The sequence below is a fragment of the Oncorhynchus gorbuscha genome, linkage group LG11 (assembly GCF_021184085.1).
Source record: "Oncorhynchus gorbuscha isolate QuinsamMale2020 ecotype Even-year linkage group LG11, OgorEven_v1.0, whole genome shotgun sequence".
NCBI classification, from domain to species: domain Eukaryota; kingdom Metazoa; phylum Chordata; class Actinopteri; order Salmoniformes; family Salmonidae; genus Oncorhynchus; species Oncorhynchus gorbuscha.
In genome coordinates, this window is record NC_060183.1 from 45311683 (window position 1) to 45324604 (window position 12922).

The 12922-nt window shown below is 41.9% G+C and overlaps 1 protein-coding gene across 2 annotated transcripts; it reads left to right on the forward strand.

The window, feature by feature from the left end:
- Positions 1-94: 94 nt before the first annotated feature.
- On the forward strand, positions 95-12311 carry gpat3 (glycerol-3-phosphate acyltransferase 3). 2 transcript variants are annotated; one of them, XM_046369788.1, is made up of 13 exons: positions 97-272; positions 560-758; positions 1267-1339; positions 8144-8438; positions 8622-8696; positions 8872-8961; positions 9059-9152; positions 9267-9382; positions 9625-9680; positions 9932-10017; positions 10220-10348; positions 10556-10635; positions 10826-12311. In XM_046369788.1, exons 2-13 carry the CDS (start codon positions 591-593, stop codon positions 10959-10961), a joined length of 1398 nt encoding a protein of 465 aa, XP_046225744.1. In that variant the 5' UTR covers positions 97-272; positions 560-590; the 3' UTR covers positions 10962-12311. The 2 variants fall into 2 exon arrangements, with proteins under 2 accessions (XP_046225745.1, XP_046225744.1); XM_046369789.1 differs by lacking the exon at positions 10556-10635 and having other exon boundaries at positions 95-272.
- Positions 12312-12922: the final 611 nt, after the last annotated feature.

The following is a 12922-nucleotide window of genomic DNA, read 5'->3' on the forward strand; positions in this document are numbered from 1 at the left end:
GATGCGAACAGAGGAGTTTGAGTCCGCCATGCCTCCCGTTGTCAAGGAAGGCTGCGTAAAAACAGCGCATATCCTCTGCAATGGCATGCACTCTTGCTGCGCAGCTGAATGTGCACGAAAGGTCAACTTCTTTCAAGAAACTCGCCAGTGGGGGAGGGTTTGTATTTGTACAGCAGAACTTTGCGTACAGTCCTGTGTCTGACTATACTAGCTACCGTTTCAGGGAGGTACAGAATGGGAAACTCTCTAAGACAACGTAGAGGTCTTCCAAGGTTTGCTATTACTCTTGATACATTTGGAAACGTTTCATGTTCTGCAGTCCAACTCGGATATGGTAGGCTCAGTAGCGTAGTAAACTATTTCAAGTGGTTCTTTCTCGGCTTGGCTGTAACTAGGCGGTGTTGATATCCTGTTTCAAAACCATGTTTACATAGGGCCCAGTTATACTTTTCTGAAAATGGGCCGACAAAAACGTATGCAGTCAATGTATTCTCCTGTCTACAACCAGAATGCAATGCTTATTTGAAGTGAGTAGCTATTTGTTGTGTCTGTTCTGCAGGTAACTTGACCCCAATGTGCCATACCAGTGGATGACAGATCTGTGTGAGGGAGGGATGGAGGACCTGTGGAGTATAGCGGTTGTGTTGCTGCAGGTGTGGTTCTCCGTGATGATAGGGTTCATCATGATACCTGCCATGTTTGGCCTCTCCCTGGGGGTCACTTCTGTCTACATTCAGATCCTGGTCAAAATACTGGAGGTAACTGTACGAAAACTCGACGGAAAAGTATGAAAAATGTATGCGCCCTCCAATGGAAATTGTTCTGGATAAGAGCGTCTGCTTAATGACTAAAATGTAAACTGTGCTGGAAATTCTGGAAGAGCTCAAATTCTGGATATCCAGAACAACTCACAATGTATTATTTTATTCTAAAACATTTTCAGCAAACATAACCGTGAATAGCATGTAATGGTGAAATATGTGATTTTGTTCAGGTAAAGGAATATTATTTGTTGGAAAACAGATGATTTATGAAAAATAAAATAATTTTTGTCAATCTATTAATCTGATCAAATTCAGGCTACTGTAGGCTATATTCTCTATTATTGTGTAGGATTGTATTCATGTTGCTCCCTGGCCCTTTAGAGTAGACAGACATAGTTAATGTGCAAAGTGGGGCACGCAAGGGCAGTTAGGCAATTAAAAGGCAATATGTAGAAAGCATTGTGTGAGAGGTCAACTGAAAATAACTCTGTTCTCTGGGCAGTGGGCCACCCTGCGGATCGAGAGAGGACACAGGGAACGATCCACTCTGCCAGTGCCTGCTCCTCTACCCTTTGGTGAGTGACTTTACACTCATTACCCATCAATGAGTTCATGCTGAGGTTTGGACTGGTCTGGAGAAGAGTATGTGAGTGGAGCTGGAGCAGAACATGCCCAATTTGACTGGAGCACGGAGCGAGATTCCCAAAGGCTGGAGCGTCGGCCTTCCCAGCCGCTCCAATTTCACTCCAGTAGCGCTCACTTCACGAGCTCGGGCGTGCTCTGCCCAGCATGCATTTGTAGTCTACTTGTGTGTTCCTATAGCCCCTTGCTTGAACTACTGTCATGGAGTTCACTAAAGAAACTGATAAAACACACAGGTGCAAAATCAAGGTGACTTACAAAGATGAGGACCAAGATCAAGAGTGGGAGTGCGGTGATGTAGTGTCCACAACTAAAGAATCATTGTGGAATCTGAAAAGACACATCCCGATAGCATGATGGGGTACTTACTATGTGCACATGCTAAAAGAAAGGAACAAGGTGGGTAGCTAACTAAGTGTGTCATTGTAGCAACAAAAATTATAAACAAAAAAATCTGATATCTTCAAAGTTTAATTCATTTTTGTTTAATTATCTATACTATAGACCATATTTGATTTTTGGCCCAATAGGTCTGGCATATTCCCACCTTCAAGGAGCTTTCTGTTTTGATTGTGATATTTTGCCAAAAAAACCTTTAGGCCTACCTATAGGGGAATGAAAAACCTTTAGGCCTACCTATAAGGGGAATGAAAAACCTTTAGGCCTACCTATAAGGGGAATGAAAAACCTTTAGGCCTAGCTATAGGGGAATGAAAAACCTTTAGGCCTACCTATAGGGGAAGAAAAACCTTTAGGCCTACCTATAGGGGAAGAAAAACCTTTAGGCCTACCTATAGGGGAATGAAAAACCTTTAGGCCTACCTATAGGGGAATGAAAAACCTTTAGGCCTACGTATAGGGGAATGAAAAACCTTTAGGCCTACCTATAGGGGAATGAAAAACCTTTAGGCCTACCTATAGGGGAATGAAAAACCTTTAGGCCTACCTATAGGGGAATGAAAAACCTTTAGGCCTACCTATAGGGGAATGAAAAACCGAAGGGTGTTTTTAGTGGCTCTGCCTACTCTCCAGGCACCATTTCATGAGGGAATGCCAAACTCAAAAAAACACTGAGCCTTATAAAGCATTTTTCATCTAATTTCTATATAATTCTAAGTAAGTTTACTGGGTGTTCCAGAACGCCGCAGCCTGTCTAGTACCTTCCCAACCCCGCTCCCTCCGTTGAAGCATCCCCAGTGGCATGGTGCTGCAAGCGAGGAACGGCACCTCAGTACCTCCAGGCTCTGATCAGGCCCTACACCCAAATAAGGGCACTGTTCATCCACCTCTGGCCCTGCCTCCCTACCACTGAGGCAGTTCCCGCTCAGCTCAGTCAAAACTGTTCGCTGCTCTGGCTCCCCAATGGTGGCCTGACGCCAGGACAGAGTCAATCACCACCTGAGACACCTGAAAAACTCTTTAAGGAATACCTAGGATAGGCACCCCCCTCCCTCCCCTTAAAATATTTAGATGCACTATTGTAAAGTGGTTGTTCCACTGGATTATAAATGCATTTTTCATCTGGATAAATTTCTAAATGACTTAAATGTAAAGTAAGTTACAGCCTATATGTGCAATTTATAGACGCATGATATAATGATTCAATACAATGAAATGTTGTTTAAATGCTGAGCGTTTATGTCCATACCAGCTTAGGGCCGCACTCGCAAATGCCTCACAATGTATTTCTTTGTAGGCTATAGCCTTGAAATAATTGAAATAATATAGCCCAAATAATTGATTTTCGTTGCTTCTTAGGCTCCCTGTCTGGCTCCTGACCTATTTAGTGTTTATATGCTGTTTAGCAAAACATATAACCTATTTGAAATGATGAGCGCTTCTTACATTCACCTTTTCATGTTTATGAAAATGCTTTTGGTTTCGGTTTCAATACTTGAAAACCAAAAGGTAGGTCCAGGTCGTCACAAAAAGTAGACGGGGTTGGTTCAATTGTGATTTTAATGAATGGAGCTAATTCGGAGCCGCAGTTTTTTCCCCTGTGAGAGCAGAGCTCTGAAGTAGTTGGAAAGGATGCACAGCGCCAGAGCGGTGAGACCCTGTCTGTGTAACTTATTGTGGATGGCTATAAAACTGTCATCTTTATGTTCTTCGTTAACTTTTGCGCGAATGAATTATTTTCTATGTTTTCTTCGCTCTGCTGAATGTCACCATTTGAATCAACACCTTTTGGTCTGTATTTGCCCCTAACTGAAATGTGAATAACCCTGTAGTAATGATTAATTACACAGGTATAATGCTATTATGCAGTTGAAGTCGGAAGGTTAGGAAGAGGGAACGCAACACCCTGCTACAACTCAACTCCCCGTGGCGTGAAAGAGGTATGGGACTGTAGGTGCGAGTAAGGATGACTAAAGGCAGAGAATTACCGTTTACAGGGAATTTATTCTGTCACACGGTAATATGGGGAAAAGGGGCTGGATGGAACCAAAGCAAAGAAAGTAAATATCAAAGCCCCCTCTCCTACCTTACCTGCCTACCCACTACTTACCTAACTAGCACCACCTGGTGCACTAACCAAAATACAGGGGGTGCTCCACCCAGGTCTTACCTAGTGTATATACTATGGGTATATGTATATACTACGGGTATATACTACAGGTATATGTATGTATATGTATGCCCGCAGGCCTCTTGCCTAAGCACTCCCAGGGTGTGACTCCAACACTTAGGTTGGAGTCACTAAAACTTTTTTTTTTTCAAACACTCCACGAATGTCTTGTTAACAAACTACAGTTTTGGCAAGTCAGTTAGGACATCTATTTTGTACATGACACAAAAGTAATTTTTCCAACAATTGTTTACAGACAGATTATTTCACATAGAATTAACTGTATCACAATTCCAGTGGCTCGGAAGTACACATACGCTAAATTGACTGTGCCTTTAAACAGCTTGGAAAATTCCAGAAAATTATGTCATGGCTTTAGAAGCTTCTAATAGGCTAATTTACATAATTTGAGTCAATTGGAGGTGTACCTGTGGATGTATTTCAAGGCCTACCTTCAAACTCAGTACCTCTTTGCTTGACATCATGGGAAAATCAAAAGAAATCAGCCAAGACCTCAGAAAAAAAATTGTAGACCTCCACAAGTCTGATTCATCCTTGGGAGCCATTTTCAAACGCCTGAAGGTACCACGTTCATCTGTACAAACACCATGGGACCACACAGCCGTCATACCGCTCAGGAAGGAGACGCGTTCTGTCTCCTAGAGATGAACGTACTTTGGTGCGAAACAGGTACAAAAGTATCTATATCCACAGTAAAACAAGTCCTATATCAACATAACCTGAAAGGGCGCTCAGCAAGGAAGAAGCCACTGCTCCAAAACCACCATAAAAAAGCCAGACTACGGTTTGCAACTGCACATGGGGACAAAGATCATACTTGCTGGAGACATGTCCTCTGGTTTGATGAAATAAAAATGGAACTGTTTGGCCATAATGACCATTGTTATGTTAGGAGGAAAATGGGGAGGCTTGCAAGCCGAAGAATACCATCCCAACCGTGAAGCATGGGGGTGGAAGCATCATGTTGTGGGGGTACTTTTCTGCAGGAGGGACTGGTACACTTCACAAAATAGATGGCATCATGAGGATGGACAGTTATGTGGATATATTGAAGCAACATCTCAAGACATCAGTCAGGATGTTAAAGCTTGGTCACAAATGGGTCTTCCAAATGGACAATGACCCCAGGCATACTTCCAAAGTTGTGGCAAAATGGCTTAAGGACAACAAAGTCAAGGTATTGGAGTGGCCATCACAAAGCCCCAACCTCAATCCTATAGAAAAGTTGTGGACAGAACTGAAAAAGCGTATGCGAGGAAGGAGGCCTACAAACCTGACTCCGTTACACCAGCTCTGTCAGGAGGAATTTGCCAAAATTCACCCAACTTATTGTGGGAAGCTTGTGGAAGCCTACCCTAAACGTTTGACCGAAGTTAAACAATTTAAAGGCAATGCTACCAAATACTAATTGAGTGTATGTAAACTTCTGACCCACTGGGAATGTAATTCTCTCTACTATTATTCTGACATTTCACATTCTTAAAATAAAGTGGTGATCCTAACTGACCTAAGACAGGGAATTTTTACCAGGATTAAATGTCAGAAATAGTGAAGGTGTATGTAAACTGTATGTAAACTTCCGACATCAACTGTACATCCAGTAAGTTGAGTTGAGTTCTGATGGTTTGTAGCAGAGCACTCACTTTTTGACAGCACCCCTGATTTGAACAAAACCTTCCATACATACTTGCCCATTGTATAAGTGCTCAGAAAGTGTCTTGTTGGAGCTGAATGCCAACACCTTCAAGAGATATGCCGAATGGTGCTCAAAGTTGAACCACACCTACAGCCAATTTATGCTTGATCCAAAAATGTGGTTGGAGGCTCCATATGGAGAGTGTTACACAATTGTGAAGGCGGGAGGTCCTGTATAAACTCAAACTCGCTTCCTTGACAACTTCCATCTCATCAGCTCTACTCAACAGCTCTGCGCTGCCCCGCGAAGCGCAAGATGTATGAATCCCCTCACAGTAAATGCTACACGGCCAATGCAGACGACGGATTGACCATGATTGGCCTTTAACATCTCTGATGATGGGTTTACAGTGCATTCAGAGAGTATTCAGACCCCATGACTTTTTTCCAAATTTTGTTAAGTTACAGCCTTATTCTAAAATGGATTGAATGACTTTTTGCCCTTCATCAATCTACAATCAATACCCCATAATTTCAAAGCGAAAACAGATTTTTTTTTACATAAGTGTTCAGACCCTTTTTTATGAGATTTGAAATTGAGCTCAGGTGCATCCTGTTTCCATTGATCATCCTTGATGTTTCTACAACTTGATTGGAGTCCGCTTTTTGACCAAGAAGGAGAGGGATGGAGTGCTGCGTCAGATGACCTGGCCTCCACAATCATCCAACCTCAAACCAATTGAGATGGTTTTGGATTAGTTGGACTGCAGAGTGAAGGAAAAGCAGCCAACAAGTGCTCAGTATATGTGGGAACTCCTTCAAGTCTTGTGGGAAAGCATTCCAGGTGAAGCTGGTTGAGAGAACGCCAAGAATGTGCAAAGCTGTCAACTGATTGGCTCAAACGCGTTAAGGAAAGAAATTCCACAAAGCAACGTAAGGGCACAGGTTTTAATTTAAATGCATTCTAGGTGACTACCTCATGCAGCTGGTTGAGAGTATGCCAGGAGTGCGCAAAGCTGTCATCAAGGCAAAGGGTGGCTACTTTGAAGAATCTAAAATCTAAAATATATTTTGATTTGTTTAATACTTTTTTGCTTACTGCATGATTCCATGTGTGTTATTTCATAGTTTTGATGTCTTCACTATTATTCTACATGTAGAAAATAGTAAAACAAATCAAGTTAAACCCTTGAATGAGTGGGTGTGTCTAAACTTTTGACTGGTACTGTATATGGACATGAATATAAAACATTTATACTATGAATACATTTTTTTTTTATTATTCAAGTATAAATGACTAAAGTTGTGATAGATTGACATAGATTTTCAGTCAATTACCCAAATTACCCAAGATTCCGGCAGCTTTCGTAAATTACCGGTAGCATTGCAACCCTAATTCTGCTCTCATAACAAAGTGTTCTGTAGTATGAGGGATTGAATTCAGCTCGGTCTGGAAGGAGTATACCCTGCATATGTGACTGCGTGTCAGTGTAGGGGCTTGTGATTGGTCAACTCAGCACCTGTGGCTGATGTGTGGGTGTAGATTGGAGCAGCCCTGTCCCACTCTGATGATGCAATTGCGGATTGCGTAACTTCAGGCAGAAAACTCCCTCTCTCTGTGTAGCCTAACCTTCGACCCATATGCTGTGAAATACTGTGTGCCACCGTCATCTGCTTTTTCTGGAAATAAACATTTGAAAGATGTCACTTCACCATCCTCTGCAAACTTTATGATACCATTTGCCCTATATTGTGTTAAATACTTATACTTAATGGGCATGCATATCACATGCTATTTTAGAACCACATTGAAGATTCCAATAGATCGGTTTTGTGTCAGGCTTTATACTGGGGACTTTTTGTGGTGTCTATAAATGATTTATCTCGAATTCCAATGTTGTTGAATTAACGCTCAGCCATCTGTTGGTCACAAACAATGGTATTGTAAATCAGATGTGACAGGAAACTTCAAAAAGTACAGAGGTCTTTTATTTGTGTTTTTTTATGAAACACAGGAAGGACAAGTCACCACCGTGATGTTGTGCAATAAGAGTTAGCAAATCGTTTAGCAAAGATTACAAAATCCACCATGTTTGCTCCTGTCGTCTATAACTCAATGTCTGTGAACATAATAATTAAGCTTGTATTACTGTATAATCATGGCACAAGGGAAGTGTTTTACTGAAGCTGGGCAAAATACAGTGCTGCTGTGTCTGAAGAAAAGGAATGAGAGCTCTCTACTCTGTGCTCTCAGTGGTACCTGGTACTGACAGGCCTCGTACTGATCAGCTATGCCACAACAGTCCTCCATTCCTCATCAGCTTTACCCTCTCTCTGGGATATCATAGATAGTTAGGTACTACAATCAGTAGGTACACTTATACTATCCTTGCCCTTCCTTACACCTCTCTATTTTATGTTCTAAATCGCTAGGTATTGACTAAACCCACAGGTATAACGTACTGTAAACGCCTCAGTTAATAATCTCTGTTGTCTCCTCTTCTTTGGCCAGGACTCATCCAGAGGGAGGGGGGCTCCATGGAACAGGAGATGGGGGAGCTGCGTCGGTATCGTACCCAGTCCATATCGAGGGGAGAGTTTGCGCTGAGCGACTCGTTCTACTTCTACATAAAGGGCCTGGAGAGCATCGTGGACGACCAGGTGACTCAGCGCTTCTCCTCTGAGGAGCTGGTCTCTTGGAACCTCCTGACCCGCACCAACCACAACTTCCACTACATCAGCCTGCGACTCACCATTATCTGGGGACTGGGCGTGATCATACGTTACTGTGTCCTTTTCCCTCTCAGGTGGGTCTGACCTGCCCTTCTTGACCTCTTCTCCAGTCCTGCCAGTGTCCTACCCATTTCAGTTCAGCTCAATTCAGTTTGTCAACCGATCATGTACTCAATATGATGTGATCCATAGTAGAATGGTATACGTTTACATTTCTATAGACTCTTTTTCAACATGTGATCCCTTCTTCCGTCTAGGATAACCCTGGCAATCATTGGGTTGACCTGGCTGGTGATTGGGACAACCTTGGTGGGATTTCTACCTAACAAGAGGTAACTACGATGTGGTACGCTACTGAGTTTTTAAGAGTACGTTGTAGAACTTTCATAAATTGTGGTGATCGGAAGATTGAATGTTCCTATCTCTCAACGAGCCGGCTAGCTAGTATATTGCTCGAGAAAATAGAATGTCCTTTGGCTGTTACCGTACATTGCTCTTGTGTTCTAGATTGAAGAACTGGCTCAGTGAATTAGTCCATCTAATGTGCTACAGGATCTGTGCCAGAGGCCTCTCTGCCACCATTCAATACCACAGCAAGTTAGTATCCAGACAAACTACTTAGAAATACATTTAGGAAGTAATGTTGGTATCAACATTTTTCGATGTCATTGAAATAAATGCTTATTTTTGACAGGGAGAATAAGCCACAAAAAGGAGGAATATGCGTAGCAAACCACACCTCGCCTATTGACATCGTCATTTTGGCCAATGATGGATGCTACGCTATGGTGGGTAACATAAACATTGGTCAACATATCACTGATATTTGATATCTCATCCATCACTTTTGGTTCTTAGCAGGCTAGAGTTGTCATGCTCTCTGCGTCTGGTATTATTCCCAGGTGGGTCAAAGTCACGGTGGGCTGATGGGGGTCATCCAGAGGTCAATGGTGAGGTCCTGCCCCCACGTCTGGTTCGAGAGGTCGGAGATGAGAGACCGAAATGCTGTTACCAGTAGGTGAGACAGCAAGTAAATGGGAAAAGACAGCAGGATAGGTCTTTTTCATCTAAACATTTACTCAGTTTCTTCTGAAAAGTAAATTAATCGCATGCCGATGTTGATGGTGCATATATTGATTGTATGACGATATACAGTACATTGCCATTACAGCCACTCAATCATCCTATCTGCTATATATTGTTTTCATCGTGATTAGTGTTGTCCTGGTTATTGATCTGCCCCCATCCATCCTCTCCCAGATTGAGGGCTCATGTTGCAGCTAAAACCAATCTACCCATCTTGATCTTCCCTGAGGGTAAGTCTCTATACTTGGACTGTCAGGTCTTTCCTCTGCTGAAGTCTGGAGAGAAGTTGTGATTGAGGTCAATTCCATTTCAATTCAGTCAATGCACGAGGTAAACTCAAATTCCAATTTTCCTCATTACTTTTCGATAAGGGATTGCAGTTTACTTCCTGAATTGACTGAGTTGAATTGAAGTAGAGCCTAACACCACTGGACACTGTGGTTGTGGTGGCCTCGTGACTATGTCTGTTCCCTCTTACAAGGAACCTGCATCAACAACACATCGGTCATGATGTTCAAGAAGGGAAGCTTTGAGATTGGAGGGACTATCTACCCAGTCGCAATCAAGGTACTGGCTGCAATCTGAATGTCTGAAATGCCCTTGTGTTCTCTAACCTCTGCTCCTCCATCAAGCAGCATGTCACTGAGCACTTATTATGTGAATGCATCATCAAGTTGACACCATATTGGCCTTGTTACGTGTTGACTTTGTCTCAGCCTTTTGATTTTATAATTGTTCAAATCTCCTCCTTTCTGTCCTTCCCTGTTAGTATGACCCTCGTTTTGGAGATGCCTTCTGGAACAGTGCCAAGTACAACATGGTGAACTACCTGCTGAGAATGATGACCAGCTGGGCCATCGTGGTCAACGTGTGGTACCTGCCCCCCATGACCAGGCGGGTAGGTTGTCACACTGTGTATGCTGTATTACTGCCAGCTACTCCCTCCCATGACCAACAGATTGGACTTGGATGTAGTGTTTTCTTCACAAACCCTTACAGGGTGCACACACCTCGTACCCCCATGGCCACAGACATCCATAAGACCCCTCAAAGACCTCTCTATATGTTTATTCATCATATCCCTCTTCATTGCTGTTTTGGACAGGAAGGGGAAGATGCGGCCCAGTTTGCCAACAGAGTGAAGTCTGCTATCGCACATCAGGGAGGGTTATTGGACATGGCGTGGTAAAGAACTGTTCAGTAAACGTGCTTGAATCTCACTAAAGATCCTTCTAAAACATGCCATTCTATCGTAATAGAGTTCTGGAATCAGAAGAAAATGTGCTGTGAACCACACTATTCCACAATAATGGGTTGTAAAGGTTATTGTCAGCCGTGTTAGGTGACCTTCAGTCTCCTCTGTGTCTCTCTACAGGGATGGGAGTTTGAAGAGAGCCAAGGTGAAAGAGGAATTTAAAGAGCAGCAACAGAAGATGTACAGCAGTATGGTTATGGGGAAGAAAGGTAGAAACTCCCAAGAGCCTCACACAGAGACCACCAGGAGACAATGACTCTGGGATTAACACTGTGGACAAAGTATTTTACACACTACAATGCATATGGACTGGATTTATTCCAAAACAAAGGCATTTGTTTTGTATTCATCATAGTTGTGTGGTGAATAGAGTATAGATTGATATCTGAATCTGATACACAACACGTATCAACTTTTAATGCATGAGATGCCTTATTTTAAAGACTGCGCAATTACATATTTTATAGAGTCATAAACATTTCAAACTTCACTGCAAGTAGTACTATGGTATAAAATCATCTCTAATGTTACAGTAATGCTACGCTTTCTGATTGCCATCTAACTAAACTCACCTTAATCGAAGAATGTGTTTACATTGTTTGTACTAGTATTAATATTACTCTGTACAGTTTGTGCCGCTTATGTTACATTATGCTCCGTACAATGCAACCCCTAACCCCATATAAACAATATATACATTCATGTTTTGAAGGTGCTTTGATCAAAGTCTGATTTATTTATTTTAAGACTGGGCTTATTGTTGCTTTACTTCATATCTTAAATGTTATGAAATCTACATTTTGGCCCAGCCCTGAAAACCACTTCCCCTGGCCTAAACCTTAAGCATTTGTGTATATCTGAAAAGATTAGATGTATAGGTATAATGGAAATGCCTATAGAGGCTAATTAGAGGTTGTGTCTGTCTGGAGCTAGTTGTACAATTCAGCTTGTAATGTCGTATAAAAACACTAGGAGTCAGGTTTTTCAAACAAATAACAATCACGTCGCCAACTCTTACTCTGTCCATGATCGGAAGGATCCACTCACACAAAAAGATCTCACTACCTTTACTAAATATCAGCAGCTCATTTACAATCCAAAGTTTTTGAATTTTAAAAAGAAATGCTGCTGCTATTAAGTTGAATAGTATGGGGTGTGGGAATCATGTTATATCACGGCTGATTAAAACTGTATTTGGTGTACCATACAGCTTTGTTTTTAGATTTAAACTCCAAAAACTAATACAAAACACAAATCGCCATAAACAAATATTTAGTTTCATACATTTTTTTATACAAATGTTGTAAAATGTTCATATTAATGACAATGATTACTAAATAAGCTGGTGTGTAAAAATACGACATTCTGGTTCTGTTACTTTGTGAAAGGAAGATGGGAGTGATTGTTAACTGTGTGGTAATATAACAGGCTTATTTGACTAAGATCCTGTATACGTCTAACAATAGAACAACTATCATATAACCAAGGTCATCCTTTTGGGACAAGGACGTAGTCTTGATCCCAAATCAAATGGCTGCAGAGATAAGCGTGGGTAAGACATGTTTACTGTGACGGTGCTTTAATAAAGAAAGCAGAGACTGTGAAATAGCATTGAGTTATTCTTCCGCACACGGTGAGCTGGAGCCAGCTTAAATTTCACAGCCTCTCCTCGGTCGCAGACCCACACCGAGACCATCTCCCAGCCCGGCTCAAGCACCCGGCTATAATAACAATCCCGCAACTTAAATTGCTTGAACAGAAATGTTTGTTCTCTTCTAACAGGATTGTGAATTATTAATCGGATCTAAAGCCGATTTTATAACCCGATTGTTGAGGTGGGACTCTTGGCGAGCGATGCTCCACCACACCATTTACTGTGATGTATGTGTCTGCACATCTTTATATCCAATTTAATGTGATTCAGATAGATTTCAAAGGGACATCATAAAAGGCATGGGAGTGACCCCTGCTGGGCCTGTATGACTGGAGACTCCATACAACTGCCCGGTATGTCTCAATATGTTGATTCCATTTTCTCCATTTCACTTTTACTCCAAAGTGATCTATACAAATGGAATGCAGGTACACTCAGTAAATATGAATAAATTGCCAAATTGAATCATTTCCCCCGGAGAATGTAGTTCACGGAGGACATCGTTTTAAATCACAGTTTGCCTGGAACTGAGCATCTTGACCAGTCAGGAGGGTAGATGACTC